Source organism: Centrocercus urophasianus, unplaced genomic scaffold (genome assembly GCF_019232065.1).
Source record: "Centrocercus urophasianus isolate 14NV4802_14NV808 unplaced genomic scaffold, USGS_Curo_1.0 seq_20, whole genome shotgun sequence".
Lineage (NCBI taxonomy): Eukaryota > Metazoa > Chordata > Aves > Galliformes > Phasianidae > Centrocercus > Centrocercus urophasianus.
The window spans coordinates 13,754,878-13,775,742 of record NW_024884756.1 but is presented as its reverse complement, the minus strand read 5'-3'; the positions used below and the strand labels follow the sequence as shown (position 1 = coordinate 13,775,742).

General features: G+C 42.7%; 1 protein-coding gene across 3 annotated transcripts in view; it reads left to right on the top strand.

Moving 5' to 3' along the window:
* Positions 1-568: 568 nt before the first annotated feature.
* Positions 569-20,865, top strand: part of ITPRID2 (ITPR interacting domain containing 2) — a 40,584-nt gene continuing 20,287 nt past the window's right edge. The window contains exons 1-9 of one of the 3 annotated variants that reach the window (XM_042822149.1): positions 569-773; positions 870-918; positions 5,849-5,898; positions 6,735-6,791; positions 9,430-9,466; positions 10,642-10,740; positions 11,262-11,470; positions 12,471-13,180; positions 15,826-15,898. In XM_042822149.1, the coding sequence (XP_042678083.1) occupies positions 6,737-6,791; positions 9,430-9,466; positions 10,642-10,740; positions 11,262-11,470; positions 12,471-13,180; positions 15,826-15,898 (1,183 nt within the window). In that variant the 5' untranslated portion in view covers positions 569-773; positions 870-918; positions 5,849-5,898; positions 6,735-6,736. Of the gene's footprint in view, positions 774-869; positions 919-5,848; positions 5,899-6,250; positions 6,415-6,734; positions 6,792-9,429; positions 9,467-10,641; positions 10,741-11,261; positions 11,471-12,470; positions 13,181-15,825; positions 15,899-20,865 lie in introns of those variants that run through there. The other 2 variants (XM_042822150.1, XM_042822151.1) reach the window with 2 other exon arrangements.

Sequence of the window (20,865 nt, the reverse complement as noted above, 5' to 3'; positions counted from 1 at the left end):
GTTTCTTGGTTTCAAACTCCCCTAAACAAGTCAGAAAGCTGTATGCTCCCTCGCGGGCTGTCTCCTTGCGCTTTTCCGCTCCAGCTCTACGATTCTCCGCGCGAAAAGCGTCCCGGCACGCCCGTGCCCGCCCCGCTGCTCCCCAGCCGGAGGAGCGCAGGCGTCCCCCCGGGCCGTGCTACTCCCGACGGCCCCGGGCGGCCCCGGCAGGAGGCGATGCCGCCAGCCCCGCTGCCATCACGTGGCCGCCGCGTTTTCTCCCCCAGCGGTATGAGGAAGTCGGAGCCGCCGTCCGCAGCCCGGCCGGGCGCAGCCTCCGCCGCTGCCTGCCCGTGGCGCGCTATGTGAGTACGGCGGGACGGGGCGCTGGGAGTCGAGCGGGCGGCGTCGGGGCCGCCGACCCGCGGGGCCGCCCCGGGGGGAGCTGGGGAGCGGCTTGGGGCGGTGGTTGAGCGCGGGCGCGGCTCCGCTTCCCCGCAGGGTGGCTGAGCGCCGCGGCCGCTTCCCGGCGTGAAGCCCCTCCGGCGCGATGGAGGAGCCCGCGGCGGCGGAGGAGTGGCAGGGGGCGACCCAGAAGAGGAAGGCCTGGGCCAAGAGCCGGGACTCCTGGCAGGCGTCGGAAGCGGAGGATCTCTCGGCGGCGGGGGCGCAGCTGGCCCGCGGCGAGGAGGAGGAGGAGGAGGAAGACGACGAGGAGGAGGAAGAGGAGGAGGAGGAGGACCGGGAGCGGGACCACCTCGCGGGCGGCAAGCTGCCGCTGGCCGCAGAAGCAGGTCAGGGCGGGGGGCGGCGGGGCAGGGGACGCCGCGGGGCCGCCCCCGACGGCCGGGCGGTGACTGACGGTCGGCTGTCTGCTGCTCTGCCCCCAGGCCACAGCGTGCCCAACGAGAAGATCGCGATATGGCTGAAGGACTGCAGGTGGGTCCCGGAGCGGGACGGTGCGGGCTGCGGGGAGTGGTGCTGAACGCGTGCACGGTGGAGGAGCGGGTTTTGGGCACCGTTGCTCCTTCGTGTAGCGAGGCTGAAGGCGTTCTGGCTGGGGGGAATGCGGCTCGGACTTAGGTAGGCAGCGTTATTTCGGAAGCTGCTCTGTTCCTCGAAGAGGGGCTTCTTTAACTTGAGACAGGGCGTGCGTAGCCTGTGACTGGTGCTGCCAAAAAATGAGCTATAGGTGTTTGGAGCATGCTGTCTGCGTTGCTTGTTCTTCGGTCTTAATTGCATAGAGCATAAATGCTTTTAAACCCTCTTGTAGCCACTCTTGTCCTGTCTCTTTATTCTGTCCTGCTACCCTGCAAGGGTTCTCATCCCTCTGATGTACGAAAGTAAACACTTAGCTTTCCAGTAGTTAACGAAGTTCAAGTTTTCACCCTTTTTTTTTTTTTTTTTTTTTTTTTTTTGGTCCCCATTGGAACTGCTTTAGACAAAGATTTGCCTCTAAGATTAGCTGTGCCTTTATGATCTTTTGATCCAGTAAGCAGCTGAGCTGTGCTTACTCCTGTGATTGTGGTCTGGACTGCTTTATAGCCATAGTGTCCACAGTATAGTTTTCTTCATAATGTCTGTAGGCTGTACCTTGGGAGGGGTGTTGGCAGCGAAAGGCATGGAATCATACTGCATCCCCAAAACTTGATGGCCAGCCCTGGCAGGCTGTTCTCCTAGAATGCCAAAATGGGAGATTTTCTTGAATTTCCCTACAAATAGACCTGATGGAATATATCCTTAAAAGCTTAGCAGAATAAAGATGTTATATATCTGTGGTTCTTTTTTGAGTGGGGAGGGGAAAAATGGAGTAGTGAAGGGGGAAAAGATCCCTGAGGGAGAAGTGCTTCCTAATGCCACTGCAGCGCTTCTCTCTGTATGTGTAGGATTTTATCTAGAACGTTCCCTGGCACTGTCAGCCCTCTATTCTGGTGCAGAATTTAAGAAATAGCACAGAACTGCAAATTGTCAGCACAAACACCTTAATCAATGGTTGCAAATGTTGAAGGATAATGCAAAGCTTGCTGTTTTATTCGTGTCCTTCAGCAACTGTTGTTTAAAGGGGATACTGGCACTTCTGGGGAATGTGTTTGCATCTGTGGCAGCATATTCACAAAATGTGGGAATCTTGGTCTGCGATCTATTTCCATGTTTTACATGTAAGGAAATAAAATGTGACTTTATCCTTTTGCTAACATAAAAGTGCAAGCTTTAGTTAATGCACATTTGTGAAACCCTTTGCAGCCCCTCCACAGAAGTCTCTTTAAGTGTAGTTCTACTGTTCTAGAGAGTATCAGAAAAATCTTGTGTTCTCCTCAGAAAGATAAAGCTTTTTTTGTTTTGTTTGTTTGTTTGTTTGTTTGTTTTTAATCTCTTAAGCCAAACTATTCAAGCAGGAGTTACCTCTGATTGCACACGGATACTGTCCATACCTGTGGGAGGTACCATTCCAGTTGCCTGAAGTTGTGCACAGTTGTGCTTTAAAGCTGGAGAATGATTTAGTTTCTATGTATATAGTGTACATGGGAGCGGCAGCTAGTTAAGTGCAGGGAAGTGATTATTCAGCTTGCATTCTTGCAAAGTGACTGTATGTATAGAAACCCGGAGCAGACTTTATCTTGATAACAATGTATATAGGAAAAGAGAGAAAGAGAGCAGCTTTAAAAGTGACACATCAGTGCCACTGATACTCTTGTTGTTTAAAAAAGAATGCTTGAAAACAGTAGATGAGAAAACTTGCAGTTGTCATCTCAGGTAGTTATTGTTTAATAACACTGCTTTTGCTTTGAAGCTTTGCTACAAAGTGTGGGTAACATTCACAGGCTGGTCTTCTGTTGGGTGATCGCACAATCACTTTCTTAAGAGTTTGCCCTGGTATAGAAATATAACTATCGCTACACCAAAATGAAGTGTTTTCTCTGTTATGTATTTTCTAGAAAAGTCACTCCCATTTTTGTCTGATTTTATATAAGCTTTTGTGAAATGTATATTGGAAAATGGGTACATCTTAGATCTCATTTTGTTTTGAATTGGCAGTAGCACAAAAAAAGTAGTATCAACCCCCTGCATAAATAGATCTGTTTAAAAGATGTATCTGTCTGTTTCCAAAAGCATCAACAGTGTTATAACCAAGATGAAAAGAATGGCTGGCTGTCCCATGATGTTCATGTTAGCAGTTTGGGGCTTTTTTTTTTTTTTTTTTTTTTTTTTTGCCTGGCATGTGAATCTATGTCACATCTGCTTTGGAGAAGAGGGTAGGGCTCTTAATAGCCCATGCTTCTTGATGTGGTTTAAAATTGTTTAAAAACAAACTAACAAACACGGCACAAGAGCAGCAAAACCAAAAAAGTGAGGATGTATCAAACTGTGACAAGAATTACAGAGGCTTCAGAAGTGTGAGATGATACCCAGAGCGTCCAGTTTGCTCATGTTTTGGGAAAGGCATTTCTTTTCTTTCTCCTTGGCGGTTTGATGAGGCATTTTTAGGCTTGTAAGAAAGCTTGCAAAGATTTTTAGTTTTAACTCCTGTAAGGTTAGAAGGGAAACAAAAGTGTTTGTATTACACAGATACAAATGGAGAAACTTTACTCAGCGGTATGGTGTGTGCTATTTTAATTCCATGTGTTTAAACTCCTCCAGTGGTTCAGGGGGTTGTCAGAGGTATTTAGGAACTATGTCCTGGAGATGCGCAGGAAATGAGTTCTTGAAATGCCTCAGAAATAAGATAGTTTTTCGGGTTTTTTTTTGGTCCACATTTAAAATAAACACTGCTCCTACCCAAGTCAGGCTGTTCAAAGCAGAGGGGTTTAAGCAGAGGGCATTTACACACCTCACAGTGCCCTGGTCCTGCTGCTGTGGGAGGCTGAGCAGGCAGGCCTGCGGGGAGCACGTGGCTTACGTGGCATCTCTCACCTGCACCCCAGGATCCATCCCGCTCCTGTGTGCACCAGAGCTGCAATAAGTCATTGTTCTAATGTGATAATAAACAGGTGACTCAGCCATGTGGGAATGCAGATGAAAAACTGCAAGACTCATTGCCCAAGCAGCCCCATGGCTCTAGCCTCCCTGGGGCCTATGGTACTCCCAGCCCTCCTCGTGTCCTCAGCATCAAGGTGATGGGGACGCTGCAGTGCTTCCTCTGGAACTTCTGTGTGTAGAGTGGCCTCTAAACTGACCCCTTTGCGGGGTGCCTGGGGCTGGTTTCTTGGCCCTGATGCTGGAAAACAGCCATGCACCAAGAGGCAGAACTGCTCCTGACGTTGTCCTGCAGTATTTGGGTGTCAGTGCTTGTCTCTGTTTAAGCTTGGGTTACACCTAATTCTTAAATGCACTTTTCCTAAAAAAAAAGAAATGCAAAGCAGCTGTGTATGTATGCAGGAGCACAAACAGAGAAGCAGATGGATAGCTGACAGAGCTGCTTTTCCTGTAACTGCCAATGCACTGCAGTACTAATGGAGCTTCATTTCTCAAAGAAAATGCCAGCTTTGGTGATTGCTTTCACTGCTCTCTGCCAGCCAGTGTGTGCAGCCCTGAGCTTGGCTGACAAAGTATAGGAAAGGTGAAGGTGCTGGAAGGGGAGGGGTAAGAAGCGGAAGGTGCCTGTCACAGCCTGCATGTGAGCAGCGGGCACAGGTGCTGTCACAGAGCACTCACAGGGCTGACTGGAGCTGAAAGGGTCCAGAGAACCTGCTCTAACTTCTTTGAAACCCTGATGTGGAAGGTACACAAAAATTGAGTTCGTGAGGTTTGTCCTGTCACCTGCAGCACACTGGTGTACCTGGGAGCTCCTGCTGCTGGAGCTGGCCTCTCACTGTGGGCTGGCTTCGCTTCCCATGCCAATATTAGCTTGCTCTCTATCAGCAGGCAGAACGTGGAAACTCTAAACTGTTTTCAGAAGGGGAAAAGCAATTGGAAAGTACAAGATGTGTAAGAAAGCAGGTGCAAATTTTCTTTGCTTAATTTGGCCGTGACACCAAAACAAATACAGTATCAGAGCATTGTTTGCTTTGAGTTCCGTGGTCTGGTTTATGTGCTTGTCTAATTAAAAACCCAAATGAAATCTGTGTAATATTGGCTTCTTTTCCCTTCTTTATGGGTGTTATATTTCTGGCTTTGTTTTGGGTTTTGAGCACTATGGTGCTACTTAACGGCGACAGGTCTATCTGGTTATACATGTCTCAGATACAAGGTGTAGAAATGCCCAGAGAGTGTCAACAAATCTCATGTGAACATGGGAAGGGATTGGACCTGTCAGTTGTTTGATTTCTGCTGCTGATTCTGGACTTGGTGAGATTTGGCAAATCCGCTGGAAGGAATACTTTCAAGGAATAGGGATAGCAGAGATCATCCAAATGAGATCTGCAATGAGTCTATAAAATACTAACACTTGGGACATGACAGCTAACGTAGTTGACAAGATTTTATCTTGTTTCTGACCAGTGAGTGCAACTTTTCACCTCTCTCTTCAAAGCCTAAGGTAAATCAATGGTAAGAAGTTTTAAATGTTTACAAAATGGGTAAGGCTTTTGACACATAAATGAGGTTGAGTTGCTCTGTTCAATACCCCATACTCATGGTTTTAGGGTGTTCTTGGAGCTCTGTGATTCTCCTCAAGAGAGGGCTGTGGCCCTGAAGTCTTGCCACTGAGTTGTGTCACAGCACTACAGTTATCAACAGATTTTGTTGCTTTTCTCTATTTGTTCAGAGGGCTGGGGAGTGCTTGGGAAGTTATTGCCAGTCCTCATATGTTTGTGTTCTCTGGGGGCGGAGGGAGGGACAACTGCTGCTATCACAAGCTTGTTGCACGCTGTAAGGAAGGACATGAAGCAGCAAGTTTTTAAGCTGGTATTAATCTCTTCTGTGGTTTCAGAACGCCTCTGGGAGCCTCCCTGGATGAGCAGAGCAACCCACTGTTGAAGGGTAAGGAAAGGCTTTACCTACTGGGATCTTTTTTTTTTTTTCTGAGAAGCATGCTCTTGTGTACGTTCACCTGAGACCTTGGCAATTTATCAGTGGTACGACAGTCTACTCAACACTACTGGGCTATTCTCATTGTGAAGCAGATGTGCCTAAGAAATTTCAAATCTTTCTGGAGACTTTAAGACTTTTAAAAAAAAAAAAAAAGCTGAATGGGAGAGTTTGTTAATTTTCTCTCCAAGCTGGCAAGTGTTAGATAGTATCTGTGTCTAATAACTCAGGTTGCCACACCTGAAAATTTTACTATCTGAGTAGGTCTGAATACTAAAGTTCAAAGTACAGTGAGAATTTGCAGTTAGTGACACAGTGTGGAGGAGTTACTGACTTTGTCTGAAGTCTTTGCTTGAACTCTTAATCTGGGATAGTGAGAGAGAAGAGAATACCTAAGCTGGACTCAGACTTAGAATCCTCCTGGTAAGATGTCTGGTCGCTAATCCATCTGTAGAAGGAGCGGATACGGTAGGTAGTACCTTTAGGTTTGCACTCTGGTTTGCTCGCAGTCTGACGTGGGAATGCGTCTGAACATAAAAATAAAGCAATGCGGGAGTTGTTCTCTTTCAAAAAAAAACAAAACAAAAAAAAGCCAAAACTGAGTTCTTAAATGTGACTTCTCACTACTTAGTGCATTTTTAGTGTATGAGTAATGCAGGGATTGTAGATATGGTCTAGTTATATCCTGTTGTGTCAATTGAAGTGTCTTGCTAGTATCTTTAGTTAAGCTGTTGAAAAGAAAACACTGCGTCATGGTAGTAGTTGAACGGCTAACTGTACATTTTCAGGCATGCTGGTGAGAAATGGAGGAAGTTTTGAAGATGACTTATCCCTGGGAGCTGAAGGTGGGTGTGGCAGGATTATGACTTTTTCTAGAGAAAAAAGAATTGTGTTTAGTCATCTGATTTTTATTTTGAAAGACAGTGTTTTCCTTCTCAAAGGCAGTTGATAAAACTGGCCAAAAAAACAGCATGGAGCACATAGGAAAATGCAAGAAGCTTTGCTTTTTTTTTCATTAGGCTATTGCCATTGCTAAATGTGCTGGTCTAATCTGAAGGTCAGAGTCAACTCTGCGTTCTCTTCTGCCCTCACATTTTAATGCTCACAGCTGCTGCACAGCCCTGAGCACTCACTGGTGCTGTGCAGAAGTGCTTTCCCCTACTTGTTTGTCTTGTCCATGGGTTACTCTTGGCAGTTGTGCATGCACCGCTTCCACTGAAACCCTTGGGAGTGGCAAGTGCGGGGTTTTGAAAGGAGGAATGCAATTCTGTCAGCCAAGAGGCATACCCATTAAGAGCTGAGCACTTTTAAAAATGAAAATTACCAAAGCTGAGTAAGTCCTTTGAATCAGCAGTGTTATGTACTCTTCTGTCACTAGCTGCTTCCTTTCCTTTTCTTTCTCTTCCCCTTTTTAAAGGGAAGGAGATGTGGCTGTTTGTACTGGACGTGTTTGGTTTTGCTTCTTTTGCTACCGTACTCTGTGGGCAGAGGTGCCCACAAACAAGCAGCTTTTAACAGGAGTATCCATAAGTAAAATGGCGTGAAACAGTCTCTCAAACTGGTTTCTAGTGTGGACTGCAGGATAGGAGCAATAAGGCTCTATCTTTTATCAGTTACGAATAAATTTTAAAATAGCCTTCAGTTTTCAGTAGTTTTTTTAATCTACGGTTTTCTAAGTGTCAGAATTTGCATAGTAGAAAGCCCTTTTGTCCACAGTTGTATTGTCAGTGATTTTGAAGCAGTGTGACAGGGCCTGAAGAAAGAGGTATCTCTAATTTTTAAAGACTCGGTACTTCTGAGGAAAGCAGTTAATTTGATAATGACCTTAATGTGATAATCACAGAAAAGCTGCACATTATTCACGTACTGCAATAGAATAAGTAGGATTTTTTTTCCCCTTAGTCTTTTCCACTTATTAGCTTCACTGCAGTGTGAAGATTTCATAGAGAAAATGTATTTCTAGCAGTCATTCCAATTCTGAGGGTATGACTAAGAATGCAATTTAGAAAGCCTCCCTCTGGCCTTCTCCCTCCCTGCCCTTTTCCCTCTATCATTCTTGAGGATTTCTGTTCTTGGGGATCCTCTAGCATGATTCTGGCAGACAGCCATTTCCATCTGTTCAGGTGACTAAGATCTCAGTGCCAGAATTGCTGGTTCATTTCCACGTGTAAGGACACGAGAGCTTCTGCAGGGCTTTGCTTCCCATCAGAGAACAACAGACAACAGAGCTACTTAGAGCAGTGCTGCGTGCCTCACTGTACAGACGGCCTCTTTGGCTGGTATGAATGGCCTGCCCTTGTGCATCTCTGGCTGCCTGACCCCAGAGACATGCCAGAGCCCTGCAAGAATGGTACAGAGGGCACTGGACAGGATCCTGTAACCTCGGTGCCCTGCTGGGCTGTTAGAGCCCAAAGTTTAGCAGCTGGAACTAGTCAACAATTAATGCGTGTAGATGGGCTTGCTTTCATACTGTATGAAAATATATTTAAAATTAAAAAAAAATGCAGCTTCTGCATTTCGTATACATTTGAGTTCCTTTCTGATGTCTCTGGAGGTTATAAGGTCCCTGTGTTTTCCTTGTTCTTGACATTTCCCCTGAAAATGCAATGAGTGCAGATGCAAGGTTTTTCTAGCGGTGTTTGACATACCTTTGCTCTTTTTATAGCTGATTGTAAGAGTTGCTATAACATACGTGTGCTCCTTGCCTGTCTCATGTGGCGAGTTTGTTAATGTTGGGTTGCCTCTTTGGGAGAACCAAAGGTTCTGAGGGTCAACTCCCTGCTTTGATGTGGGTGTTGGTGTTTTGGAAGAATAATGCTGCCTGGAATGCTTGCATGTGGAGCTGGCTTCTGCAGCTTCAGAAAGGGCTGAGTTGCTGGCAGGAGGCTGGTGACCATGTGCATGGCCTCCATAGTTGGCCTTCCTCGAGTCCACTTGAATCCTTGCACAGTGATGGGTCCCATCAGTTTCACAGACTTGGTGCAGCTTTTGTTTATGGACTGCATGGCTGAGAGAACTAGTGCCTGGCCTTCTGTACAGAGCTAACAGTGATGGTTTAGAGGCTCGTGTACACAGTATCAGTTACCTGGCTATGGGCACCAGCTGCTCTTCTCTTTCCAGCTGAGCAATCCTTACTTTCTTCTTCTCCTTCCATTGTGACAAACCCTTCAGCTGGTTATGTCTTTGATTACAAAGCAATAAATCTTCTGTTAAAACAACAATTAATAAATTATTGCAAGTAAAATTTCAAGTTTTATTTGATTCATTACAGCAAGTAAACAGTCCACGCAAGCTTGTATTTTACACAGTGCCTGAGTAAACTGGACTGTCTTTATGTTAGCTGTAAACTAGGAACACTTGACAATCCTATTTGTGTGGAAAGAAAGTATTCATGGAAGTGCTTGTTGGATACTTTTTCATGTTGGCTGTGGGAAGTGAAGTTGTCAAGAGGTTTGTGCTTAACATCATCTTGTTTCCCTACAGCTAATCATCTGCGGAGTGATACCCAAATGGAAACGTGGTAGGCATCTGTTTATTTTTCTTTCCTCTTTACTTTGAAGAAATATCTGTATTTGAGAGAGAGGGTGCAGTGAAAGTCACGTATGTTACTTTAGAGCTAGGCCTGTTCAGGACATGGCTATCTACAAAGGGAGGGAAGGAGAAGATCCGGATAGCATGTGAACAGTTAATATGAAATGCAGAAAATGTAGATTTAAATTCTTCCAGCAGAGGTGAGGTAGATTTTTGAGATGATGGGGAAAAGCAGAGAAGCAAGGAACTATAGGTAACTACAGTATGATTTACCTTCTTTGGCTTGCTGGTCTCTGATCACTTCAGGAACTTCAAGGCAAGACTGGCTTTACCTTTTGGAGCAGATATCCTTTGGGAGTGGGGAAAAAACTCTCAGAGTAGAGGCTTCTGCTTCTTAAGGATAGCTTCTGAATGAAATGTGCTATATTTAAAATCTGCAAGTTGGCTGGAAGTCCATATTTCTGTATGGGTAGCATCCTTGTTGCTCCTCCTGAGTCACTCTTAGGTGAATCCTCTATCATCTTGGGTTTCTTAGTGGTTGTTCCTGCTGTGTAGGTACTAGGATTTGCAGGATAAAATTCACATCTGGAAGATTGCTTACTCCCCAAGTGTAAATATGGATTTGGGTGTGAGGTAGCAGTGAGTGTGGAGGAGCTAGCTAGCATTCTTTCCAGATGCAGGAAGTAAACTGGTCCTGCAGTCCTTCTTGAAAACACCTCTTTCTGTTTGCTCCATCTTGCAGCTTCTTCAGCTTCCCCAGCCACCTGCTGGGTGCAGTGGGTGTGAGGCAGAGATGCACTGTGGCCAGGTGGTCCTGCTGGAGCCAGTGGTGGGCAGGGTGGCCTGCCTGACGCCTGGCTTTCTCCCTTCTCCTGCTTGCAAGGGTGGGGTCATGGAGGGAGGGGTTGGCTGAGGGCATTGGGGATTTGTTTTCTCAGCTTGCATTCACCTTCAAATCCTTAGTCTGTGTACGTTTTTACTGAGATGTCTCAGGGTTCGCTTTTCCTATTGTATTTCAATAAGTGACATGGCTAATATAAACCAGATAATGCTGAAGGGGGAACAGAAATTCAGCAGCACTGGATACGTAGCTCTACTCTGAGACAGAGAATTAAATCCCTGGACAGAACGTGTTTATCGCAGTACTCTCTGCTTTGTTGACAGCAATGGTATGCTGGCGAAGGAGAAGAGACTTCAGTTTCACCAGAAGGGGAGAAGTATGAACTCTACAGGCTCTGGAAAAAGCAGTGCAACTGTTTCAAGGTAAAATAGTGCTGTGCTTTGAAGGTCGTGGCACAGTTCAGTGGAATTTGGCTCTGTTTTGCTGGCAAAACTTACTACTTCTGTTCCTAAGTTAAATGGACTTGGCTTGATTTATATGCATTGTTGCATTTAGTAGCTGAGAAGGGAATTTTCATTTGATTGCTTGATAAAATGCTGTTTGTTTTCTGTTGTGGTTTGCAGTAAACAAGGATGAGCCTGATCCTAAGCCTTAGAAATGTTGAAATCTTAATAACATTTTAAGATCGGAGCTTTGCAGTGCAAGACCTTTATTTATAAATAATGGAATTGGATCTGAACTGTGTCTGGGCTTGTGTCTCTGATGGTGTGAACCAAAACTTGAGATGCAGATATCTCCGGAATTATTTCCTTAAGTAGACTGAGCTGTAAGAGTCAAAAGTTCAATAGACAAAGCTGGCTAGCGGGCTGATCTGAAGTTGGACAGAAGGCACTGTGTGCTAAAAGGAGATGCACACACAATAAACATCTTGTCGTTTGTCTAGTGTTTCAGAGTTACTGGAGCTTTATGAAGAAGATCCTGAAGAAGTGCTCTATAACCTTGGATTTGGAAGAGATGAACCAGATATTGCTTCAAAAATTCCAGCAAGATTTTTTAACTCATCATCGTTTGCCAGAGGGATAGATATCAAAGTGTTTTTGAACGCTCAGATGCAACGCATGGAAGTGGAAAATCCAAATTTTGCTTTGACAAGTAAGCATGTTTTTGAAGTAAAGTTTTTTAACATTTTTAATTATGTAAACAACCTCAGGTGAAGGTATCATATCTAGTGTTCTGGCAAAAACCCTGTACCATCTCAAGGCCGAATTCCATTCAGAATCCATAGTGAGACTTGCGTGGTTTTTAAATGTGGAAGAGATGACTGCTGATATTCACCTTGGATGAGAGAAGATGATCTATAGGGGAGAGAAGAAATAAAAAGCATCGTGTTTGATTGGTATTGCCTTCTGTTTTGTATCTTTCTTGTTGCTTTCTTCTATGCTTGTCTTCTGTTACAGCTTTAGAGCATGGAAATGAAACTAATAGCAATATATGTCTTTCATTTGTTCTTTAGAATCGAGTGGGAGTTGTGAAAGCTGTCGGCAGTGACCTACTTTTGTAGTTGCTGAAGTCTCTGCCAGTATTGCTGTTGACTTGGACAGGGTCTTTGTTAGGTCAGGAACAAGTATTTCTGAAACGAGGGCATAGCTGAAATGTCCTATTTTACTGGAACTGCTTTGTCCATCTACAGGCACACTTTTTCCTGATGGTACTTTGTAAATTAACTTACAGTTGCATGTCTGTGTTTTATTTTTACTTGTAAATGCTTTTCGTGCTGTTCTCCTTGTACATTTACTAGAGATCTTTGCAAGCATGTCTGTGTTTTATTTTTACTTGTAAATGCTTTTCGTGCTGTTCTCCTTGTACATTTACTAGAGATCTTTGCAAAGTTGTTTTTACCATTTCTTTGTACTGTGCGGTATCCCTTTCAGGTTATAGAACTAGACAGTGTTATTTCTGGATTTGATACAAGTAGAGGGAGATTCGATGGGGTGCGGAGGCACCAGTTATGATGAAAGCTCCCTTTTCAGATATGAGGAAAAGAGGTGTCACTGACAATTTGAACGATTGTGTAGAAATGGATCAGCAGTTCTGAGCTGTAACAATGCCAAAGGTCCTCTTAAACTCTGTCTCATATTTTGTTCTTGTGCAGGTCGTTTTCGCCAGATTGAAGTGCTTACTACTGTGGCCAATGCTTTTTCCTCTTTGTATTCTCAAGTCTCTGGGACTCCTCTGCAAAAAATTGGTAGCATGAATTCAGTGTCTTCCAGCAAAGAAGCATCCAGCCCTCCTCCCTTAAATCGCAGCAATACAGCCAGTCGGTTAATGAAGACCTTGTCCAAGCTTAATCTTTGCGGTGCACAGCAGGCTGATAGTAGCAGCTGCTCAATGCCTTCACCTGTTGAAAAAGGAAGAGGTCCAGCTGAGACAGAGAGTGAAGAAAATGATAGTAAAAATGACTCTAAGTTGCCAAAATTCTCCAAAAAGAAAGACTCTCCCTCTTTTCTGGCTACGGTAAAGGAGGAGATAGCCAGTAGTCAGTCAAATGCTACAGGCGCTCACAGACTTGAGACCGTGCCTGCTGGAACTGACGATAAGCATGAGAATACTGTGTCTGTGGCAGATGTGCAAAACAGCAGGCTGGTAAGCCCCAGGGACAGACAGTGTGAAGAGTCTGGTCTTTTGGACCCTTCCAGCCTCAGCAGCAGTCCTAATGCACCTAATAACACCACGTCTGAAAGTGGTGCCCCAGCACAAAGGCCACCTGTGGCATCAGTGGGTAGGGAGCCCTGCACGCCTCTTGCCAACCCCTCTGTAATGAATCTAATGCTTCAGCAGAAGGACTCCTTTGAGATGGAAGAGGTAGGTGGAAATATACGACTTTGTTTTTGGGTACAGTTTACATAGCTTGCTGGCTGCCAGTAAAGGAATGTTTTCTCCTGTGTAGTTGAGTGTTTTCTCCAGGGATGCTTTACATTCTCTGAACGGTCGGACAGTTGTTGCTTTCTCTTTGTAGGTTGGCGCTAGTTGCTCCTCTTATTGAAGTATTGTTGATAGTGATGATGTTGTTGTTCTTGAGTCAGCATAAATTTTCTCATTTTTTTCCACTGTCTCAACGGGGTTCTAATGCCTAGGTTCCTAGAAGTAGTTTGTTGACTAGGCTAGTGAATGTGCAGCCTACAAATTCAAATTTAGTAGTTTATTTTTGCATAGACTCACTGACAGGATTGCAAGACCTCTCTTAAAATAGCAAATTGTTTTGTGGATGCTTTTTGACATGGCTGTGACAATCCAGGTGTATTCATGTATGTGAAGTAGATGTGTAAATGAAGGATTGTGCCTGGAATGAGTAAAGAAAACTGGCAATCAGAAACTTCCCAGAGTTTTACTGAGTAAAACATACTGATCATTTAGAAGATATTGTATCTAGTGTTGTGTTGGCACTGCAGGCTTTTGAGTCTCTTCTAGATCAACTGATATTATAAATGAAGGTGCTCACTGAGGGGAAAGAAATAATCCAGTGTCTTGTAGTTCCTGCCATTTGTTTGCATCTGTGTGCCGTCACCCACACATGTGGCCTTCTACTGAACGAGAACAAAAGATCGATCCAATTGAGGGGAGGAAAAGAAGTCCTGTGTATCTTGATTTATTTTTCCTGGGGTAGTTTTCAGCTAGATAATTTCCTTGACACAGCTTGTTGTGTAGCTGCATAGATTCTTGTGTTGGCACAAGGGGAGGGGTCTGAGTGGTAGTGCATTTTGCTGTGTTCTTGATAACTGGTTTCACGTATACTAGAGGAGAAATCTGTATTTTGTCATTCTTAGGCAAAGCTGTAACTATTTTTAAAAGCAAAGAAAAGGATATATATTTTTTTCAGAGTAAATTGGGCTATAAAGGGCTGTGAAGTGAATAATGCTTACCAAATTCTGCATAAGCTAAATGCAATGCATTTGCGAAGTTTTGGGTGACACACTTTGCAATGATGCCAGTCCATAAACACAGCTGTTTTGGCATGATGACATATGATGTGGGTTGGAGTTGCGGTGAATTTTTGTTTATGCAACCTAGTATATACGTATCAACTGGTAGAGGGGTTCAGTTTTATTACAAAAACTCTAGAACAATACTTGGCAGCTTGATTTTATTTTTGCATGTCTCTTAAGCAGAGTCTAATGAACAATATGCTGTATTAGAAACTGAAAATAACTCCTTCCAAAGTTTTCTCAGCTTGATATGCATAAGAAAGATGACAGATATATCAAGGAAGCTCTTTGCGTGCTTATGAATGCCTTGGAGGTTTGCGTGCCATTAGGAAGTCTGTCGCTGGGAAGATAGCTAGTGTGGGAGTGAGTCAGGGCAGGATTTCCCTCCGACTCCCTCTCCTGAGATGACCAATTAGAGCACGAAGTTCGCTTACCAGCGTCAATATTGGCTGAAGGGATGGGGCAGAACAAGTTCTCTGCGCACTTTTTGGGATGCTGTCTGCTAGCAAAGGACAGGAGGTGGAAGGTTTTTAGATAAGAAGAGGCTTGCTGGGTTGGAGGTGGCAAATTTAGCCATCGGAAACCAGAATGTTTAAGAAAATCAAGATATCTTTCCTGAACGGCTAGTCTGATCAGAAGGGCTTGTAAGATTGCTTACTGTTCCTGCTTTTGGTATTGTTTTTTTTTAATTTGGTTGGCTTTGTGTATATGTGTGGTTTTGTATGTTTTTTAGTTAAAAACATGCGTATTTTTCCTAAACTTAAATGATGAACTCTTCCTATGCTCCCCTGCTTTTGTCAAACTAATCATTTAGCTCTTTCATAATCCAGACTTTGTCTCCTAAAGGAATAGAAGTTTCTTGTTTTATTATAAAAGAGTAATGCTGTTCACTTATTAACAGTGAAAAGTTCAGGCCAAGTGCTTCTCAAAATCCTTGTCATTGAGAGAAGGCACTCTTGTGGCTGCTATACACATGATTTTGATACAAACAGTTTCTCCTTTAGCCAAATACTAATTTGGGCTTCCAACTGTTAGTGTGCTGATTTTGCATTTTTAATTTTATCAAAATTGAAAAGGAAAATGTCATTAATTTTGCAAATAGATAGGCAGCCTGTTAGGAGGGAGTGTTAGGGAGTTAGTTGGACTGGGGGTTCTGAGCATGTAAGCTTTTATGTGAACCACGAGGATCTTTTCTGTTGCACCGACAGCAGAAAGTGTAAGATAGCTTTTGAGCTAAACAAAGGCCTTCCTGTTTAAATTTTAGGCGTATTCCTTTAATCATTTGAATGGCTGTCAAAGAAATGCATTCTTAATAATGCTGTTTCACAAAGCAATTAAGTAATGGGATTAATTTTCATGTAGTTGTATGTTTCCCAGTTGAAATCTGCATGACTTTGCATGTTATCTTTCTGTTTTTTACTGGAATACATAAGATGTATTTCCACAAGCAGTAATGTGGGGAAGCCTGGAGTAGCACAGGAACATTATCCAGTTGGTCTCACAAAATATTCCTCTTCTCAATAGATCCAGAGTACAGAGGGGGATCTACCACACGTTCCAGCTTCTCATCAATTGGCAGTGACCAAGTCAAGGAAAGGTGAGTAGACTTCAACTTCTAGGAGACAGCAGTCTGCTGAGATTCCTTCCCTATTTGAAATGCTGATTCATGTATTTTAAACTTCTAAAAATTCTCTTCTCTCTAGAATTAAAAAAAAAAAATAATCTGGGTTTCCTTTTCAGTTAAATCACAGAACATTACTGCAAAGTGGCAACCAAATTACAGGCAAGATGACAGTGCTGTAACCTCACTGCCTGTTTGCACTTTTGTGCCATTGATGATAGCTCAGAGAAGCAGAAATGTTAATTCAGATTTTGAGATTTTTTTTTCCTCTAGCAAATCCTGTAATTTAAGATATCCATTTAAACTAAAATTATATTGTTTTAAACCTAAATTTCATGATATGCTTAGCCTTTGCCGGTGAGCTACTGTTCTATCTGAAGGCTATCTGCAGAGAAGACTAGTAAGCACATGGAAATTGTATTCCTTCATGTGACAAAATGTGCACTGGCTCTTGTGGTTCACATGTGCTTTCATCTGCAATTGTTATTTATATTTTATGGTTTTGAAAGAGGGAAAAGACTGATGTTTAATTTTGACTGTTACTGGCTCTTACCCAAAGTTGGAAAGTGAAATCTGCTCTCTGAAATGTATGTATAATTAAAGAACTAGAGCTTGTTGTGTTTAGCAAGACACCTAGCTTTCATGCTAGTTCTTGGTGAAACAGCATAGCTATCAATGTAAGATGCTGCAGAGAGACACAGGCAATTTTCTTAAGGCACGGAAATTCTCATTTGCCTTTTTGCAGATGAACTGAGTCTTGTGAACTGTCAGCTGAATTGCATTAGTATGGTTGAGCATGCTCTGGGCTCTGTGCTGAAGGTTGATGATTGGCTGCTAGGGTTATGTTGTGCTACAAATTCAGCAGTGTTTTGTGCAACACAGAATTGCACACCCAAGTCATCTCCTGTTATCACAGAATCGCCAAGGATGGAGAAGACTTCTGAGACCATCTGGTCCAAATATCCGCCTGTCATCACCAATACATCCCACTAAACTGTATTCCTAGATACAACATCTGAATATTTCTTGAACACCTCCAGGGACTGTGACTCCACCACCTCCCTAGGCAGCCCTTTCCAGTGTCTGACCACACTCTGTCATGAATACAGGCTACAAGGAAGGGCCACCAGAAACTGCATTTCTAGCTGTTCCCAACATTTTCCCCTTGGCTGTATTTTAAAGTTAATGATTACATGCTTTCAGACAGTTGTTTGCCTGTGGTTAAAGCCCTTGGGTAATAGATAGTGCAGGTAATGTGACAGAGATGCACTCTTTACAGGTCAGGTGTCTTATTTCCCTGGCCTTGGCAGCTACAGGAACAGTTTTTCAGAGAAAGGTGACTAATGGAACTTGGAGCTGCAGTCAAGGAGGATTAAAAACACATATATATTTTCCTCCTTCTAAAATGTCAATTTTATGTTTTTGGTTCCCACTAGGAGGTACCCTCCTCTTGCTCCATGCAAGAAAAAAAACCCACATAGAACCCATAAGAACCCATATAGAGTTATAGAATCACTCAGGTAGGAAAAGACGTTAAAGACCATCGAGTCCAACCATGACCTAATCATACTACCCTAACAAACAACCCTCCACTAAATCAATATATACCTGCTGAAAAGTACTGAGCAGCTCTGGCATTGGGTTTCTAGTGTGGCAGGAGCAGGGTGTGCTGGCTCCTATCTGCCAGCTAGTATATCCCATCTGTTTCTGAATGTGCTTGGCAATGATTAGCAATGAGAGTTTTTCCTCATGCCAGTATTGCCTAGGGTTCTCAGATAACTTGTCTCACAAGGATATTGATGCTGTTGGCAAGCCTGCGTGTTCACTAAGATCAGTTTGGGACCAATTTTTTATTTCACCTGGAAGATGTGAAAAGTGTACGGTGGTGCTATATACAGGTCTTAGTGAAATTGCCTAGAAGGAAAGTGTGTGGTGGGGAGCTTACCTGAAACATGAAAATAGTACTTATTTTTTCAGGTTGTTCATGTGAACGATGTAGGTTTCTGTTTTCTGAGAAAGCAGATGCTCATCAAATTTGAAGTCATCCAGTGTCAGTGGTCATTCTCTGAAAATGCTTGCTATTATGTCTGAACGTGAAGTTGTACTCTGGCTAGCAGTCATGGGAGATCAGGTCAACACGAAATTCAATTGCAGGTCTTAATTTACAATGTGATTTCCGCTGTTGATTCTCATACAGACTCGCTACTTCAGTGCTGCTGGCTCTATTGTAAATAAGCATCCCTAACAAATGTTTGTTCCAGATAAATATTTCCTCTGTCAGAATAAGTTTGTACCTTTTTCTTTTCCCTTTAGAGGTACTTCTGTGTTGATTAGCAGTGTTAGTTTAATGCTGGTCAGTACAGAATGTTACAAACCTTGCAGTGCAATTTTACTTCTGCACTATGGGCTGTGGGTGCTCTCCCTGGTGTTTACAACACTTTGGAATTTAAAATGTGTAAAATTTTTACACATTTTAAGAGTATGTGTAGTAAGGTGTGAGCTATTTGAATTAAGAAAGGAGAAAAAGATTTTCATAGAATCATAGTCTGAGTTAGAAGAAACCTTCTGGAGTGTGTTACCAGATGCTTGAACAGCACTGAGGCTACTGTGGCTTAGACTCCCCATCAGAGCGTATTTCTAATGTCAGGATAGCTGTGGTTATAAGTGGTAGGCTTGTTGCTTCAGAGTGGCTTCTAAGTGATTGTTTTGCTGTAGTAATGTCCTTATCAAATATGTTACGGAGAAGCAAAGAATTCTGAATCATATTGATGTACTCTCTTGATGTGCTTTTTAGGTTGCGTCTTCTAAACGGTGCTGAGCTGAAGTTTATTTATTATGCTCCAAATTGGCATTCTGTTCTTTGTTGTTGCACAATTCAAATGTGTATATCTTTTCTTTTTGCTCACAGATAGGTTTGGGTCTTTTTTTAGGAACACAGTAAGCTTCATGTGCTTTGCACTGTAAACACACAGCGCTGTTAAATGTCCAGCATTTAAGGAAGAAAAAAACACTCACCTTTTGCAGAGTTATCTGGAAGGAAGGCTTGTTAGTTGGAAAACAATTCTTCCTGACAAGACAAATATAGGCACACATACAGAACAAAATATTCTCAGAGCTTTGTGTTTTGTGAGTGTTTGGTTGCTGCCATCAGTAGCTTTGTCAAATTTTGGATTGACAAACTTATTTCGTTTAAAGCATCTGACACACACAGTCAAAAAACAGTAACTAATTCTGAAAATGTAGTCCTTAAAAGTGAAGAAAGCAGATCACTGGCACTTCCTGTCAGCATATTATTGTATTTTGTGCCTTTTAGAGGTTGAAGTTCCATAAGTAGACTGGAGATGGGGGAGTGAGAAGAAAACATTTGGAACAGATTTAGTATCTGCAGAAATCTGTGTGTGTATATCCAGAAGCTAAGAAATCCCTGAGGACTTTGAAGAGTTTCTGGTTTTGATGGTGCTGGGCTGCAGTGTGTGATCAGTATGGGGGGAAATAAGAGCAGCAGGTCTTAAGTCCTGGAATGGAATACTTCAAAGCTATATTGGGAGTGTCAATTTATTAATAATCACACAAAAATCAGAATGTGTTAGAGCTTTATCAATACAGTAGCTATGAGAAATATAGATGTTAAAGACTTTCACAGGCACTTTCCATGCATTTGTCCTCCTTTGTCAGCAGCAGTGATGCGGAACATATGAGTATTTGATTGGCCTGTTTGGATCTGTGGAATTGTCAGTCTATTGGTAGCTGAATGTTATTTTACAACATACAGAATAGATGAATTATTTAATCTGTTTAATCTGTGCTTTCATGTTCTGTGAACCACAGACCTCTTTTTTCATCATCTGTTTCTGCTTAGAACTTTGTCAGCGTATTTGCTGTATTTTTGAATACCCACATTGTTCTGGCTTGTATTCAGTGCCTAAAAATATTTGATGTTTTATGCAACTTAAAACAATCATCTGAGGGGCATTTGTGTCTCGTGCTCAGTTTAACTGGGACATGAGTTTGATTGTTACTTTTATTTTTTTTCATCTTGAGTGGTTCATTTTCCCACACTTTTTTCCAGTCTTTGTGCTGAGTTTTCTGCATTCAGGGTGAGGAGAGGGGAGCCATGGCTGGTTAGCACTTCTTTGTCTTAAGATTCTCTGCTGCCAGGGGGCATTTTAGTCAAGATCTAAATGTAACTTTGTAATTTAAAAAATAAAGACTAAACAATCTTCTCCCCTCATCTGCTTGAATCTGAAAGGCATCCAAGTGACATGGAGCAGGTTGGTACTTCTGGATCAGGACTTGTCAGGAAGGATGGATACCGCTATATATTAGTGTATCGCAATCTAAAAATTGATATTTCCAATCTTTATGGAGCCAAACATTATCATTTCACTTCTGAAGTAGAGATTCCTGTTTGTTAAAAGTTTTTACTTCATTTACATGGTAGTGATATCAAGGAGAATTCTGAGAATTTGCAAGAGGCAAAGATTTGGTAGAGGAAGACCATTCATGCTTATAAAAAAAATGTCTTCTCCGATTTCTCTGATTTTATTTAAAATGTTGAAAAAAAAAAAAAATCCTAGCACCTTTATAACAGGAAAGGATGGCTACATTAATATTACATTATATCTATAGGAGGCACCAAGGTGGTTTGATTCTATTGATGTGGTGCTAATTTATTGCCGTGGATAATGATGTTGGGGCAGGTATGAGTGCCTCTGGTCTTGACTGACCATTTACGTGGCAGTACATGGCAGGTAAGGCTGTCAAGTCACTTGTGTAAAGTACCAGCCCTGTGGAAAGTGATATAAAGCCCTGATTTTGACTTCAGTGCACTCTTCCCTAAGAGACTGAGAATTATTTAGGGAGATGTACATATATCTAATATTTCCTTTTTAGTGACATATGTTTATGTACACGTGTGCGTATGTATTTACAAATGTATGACT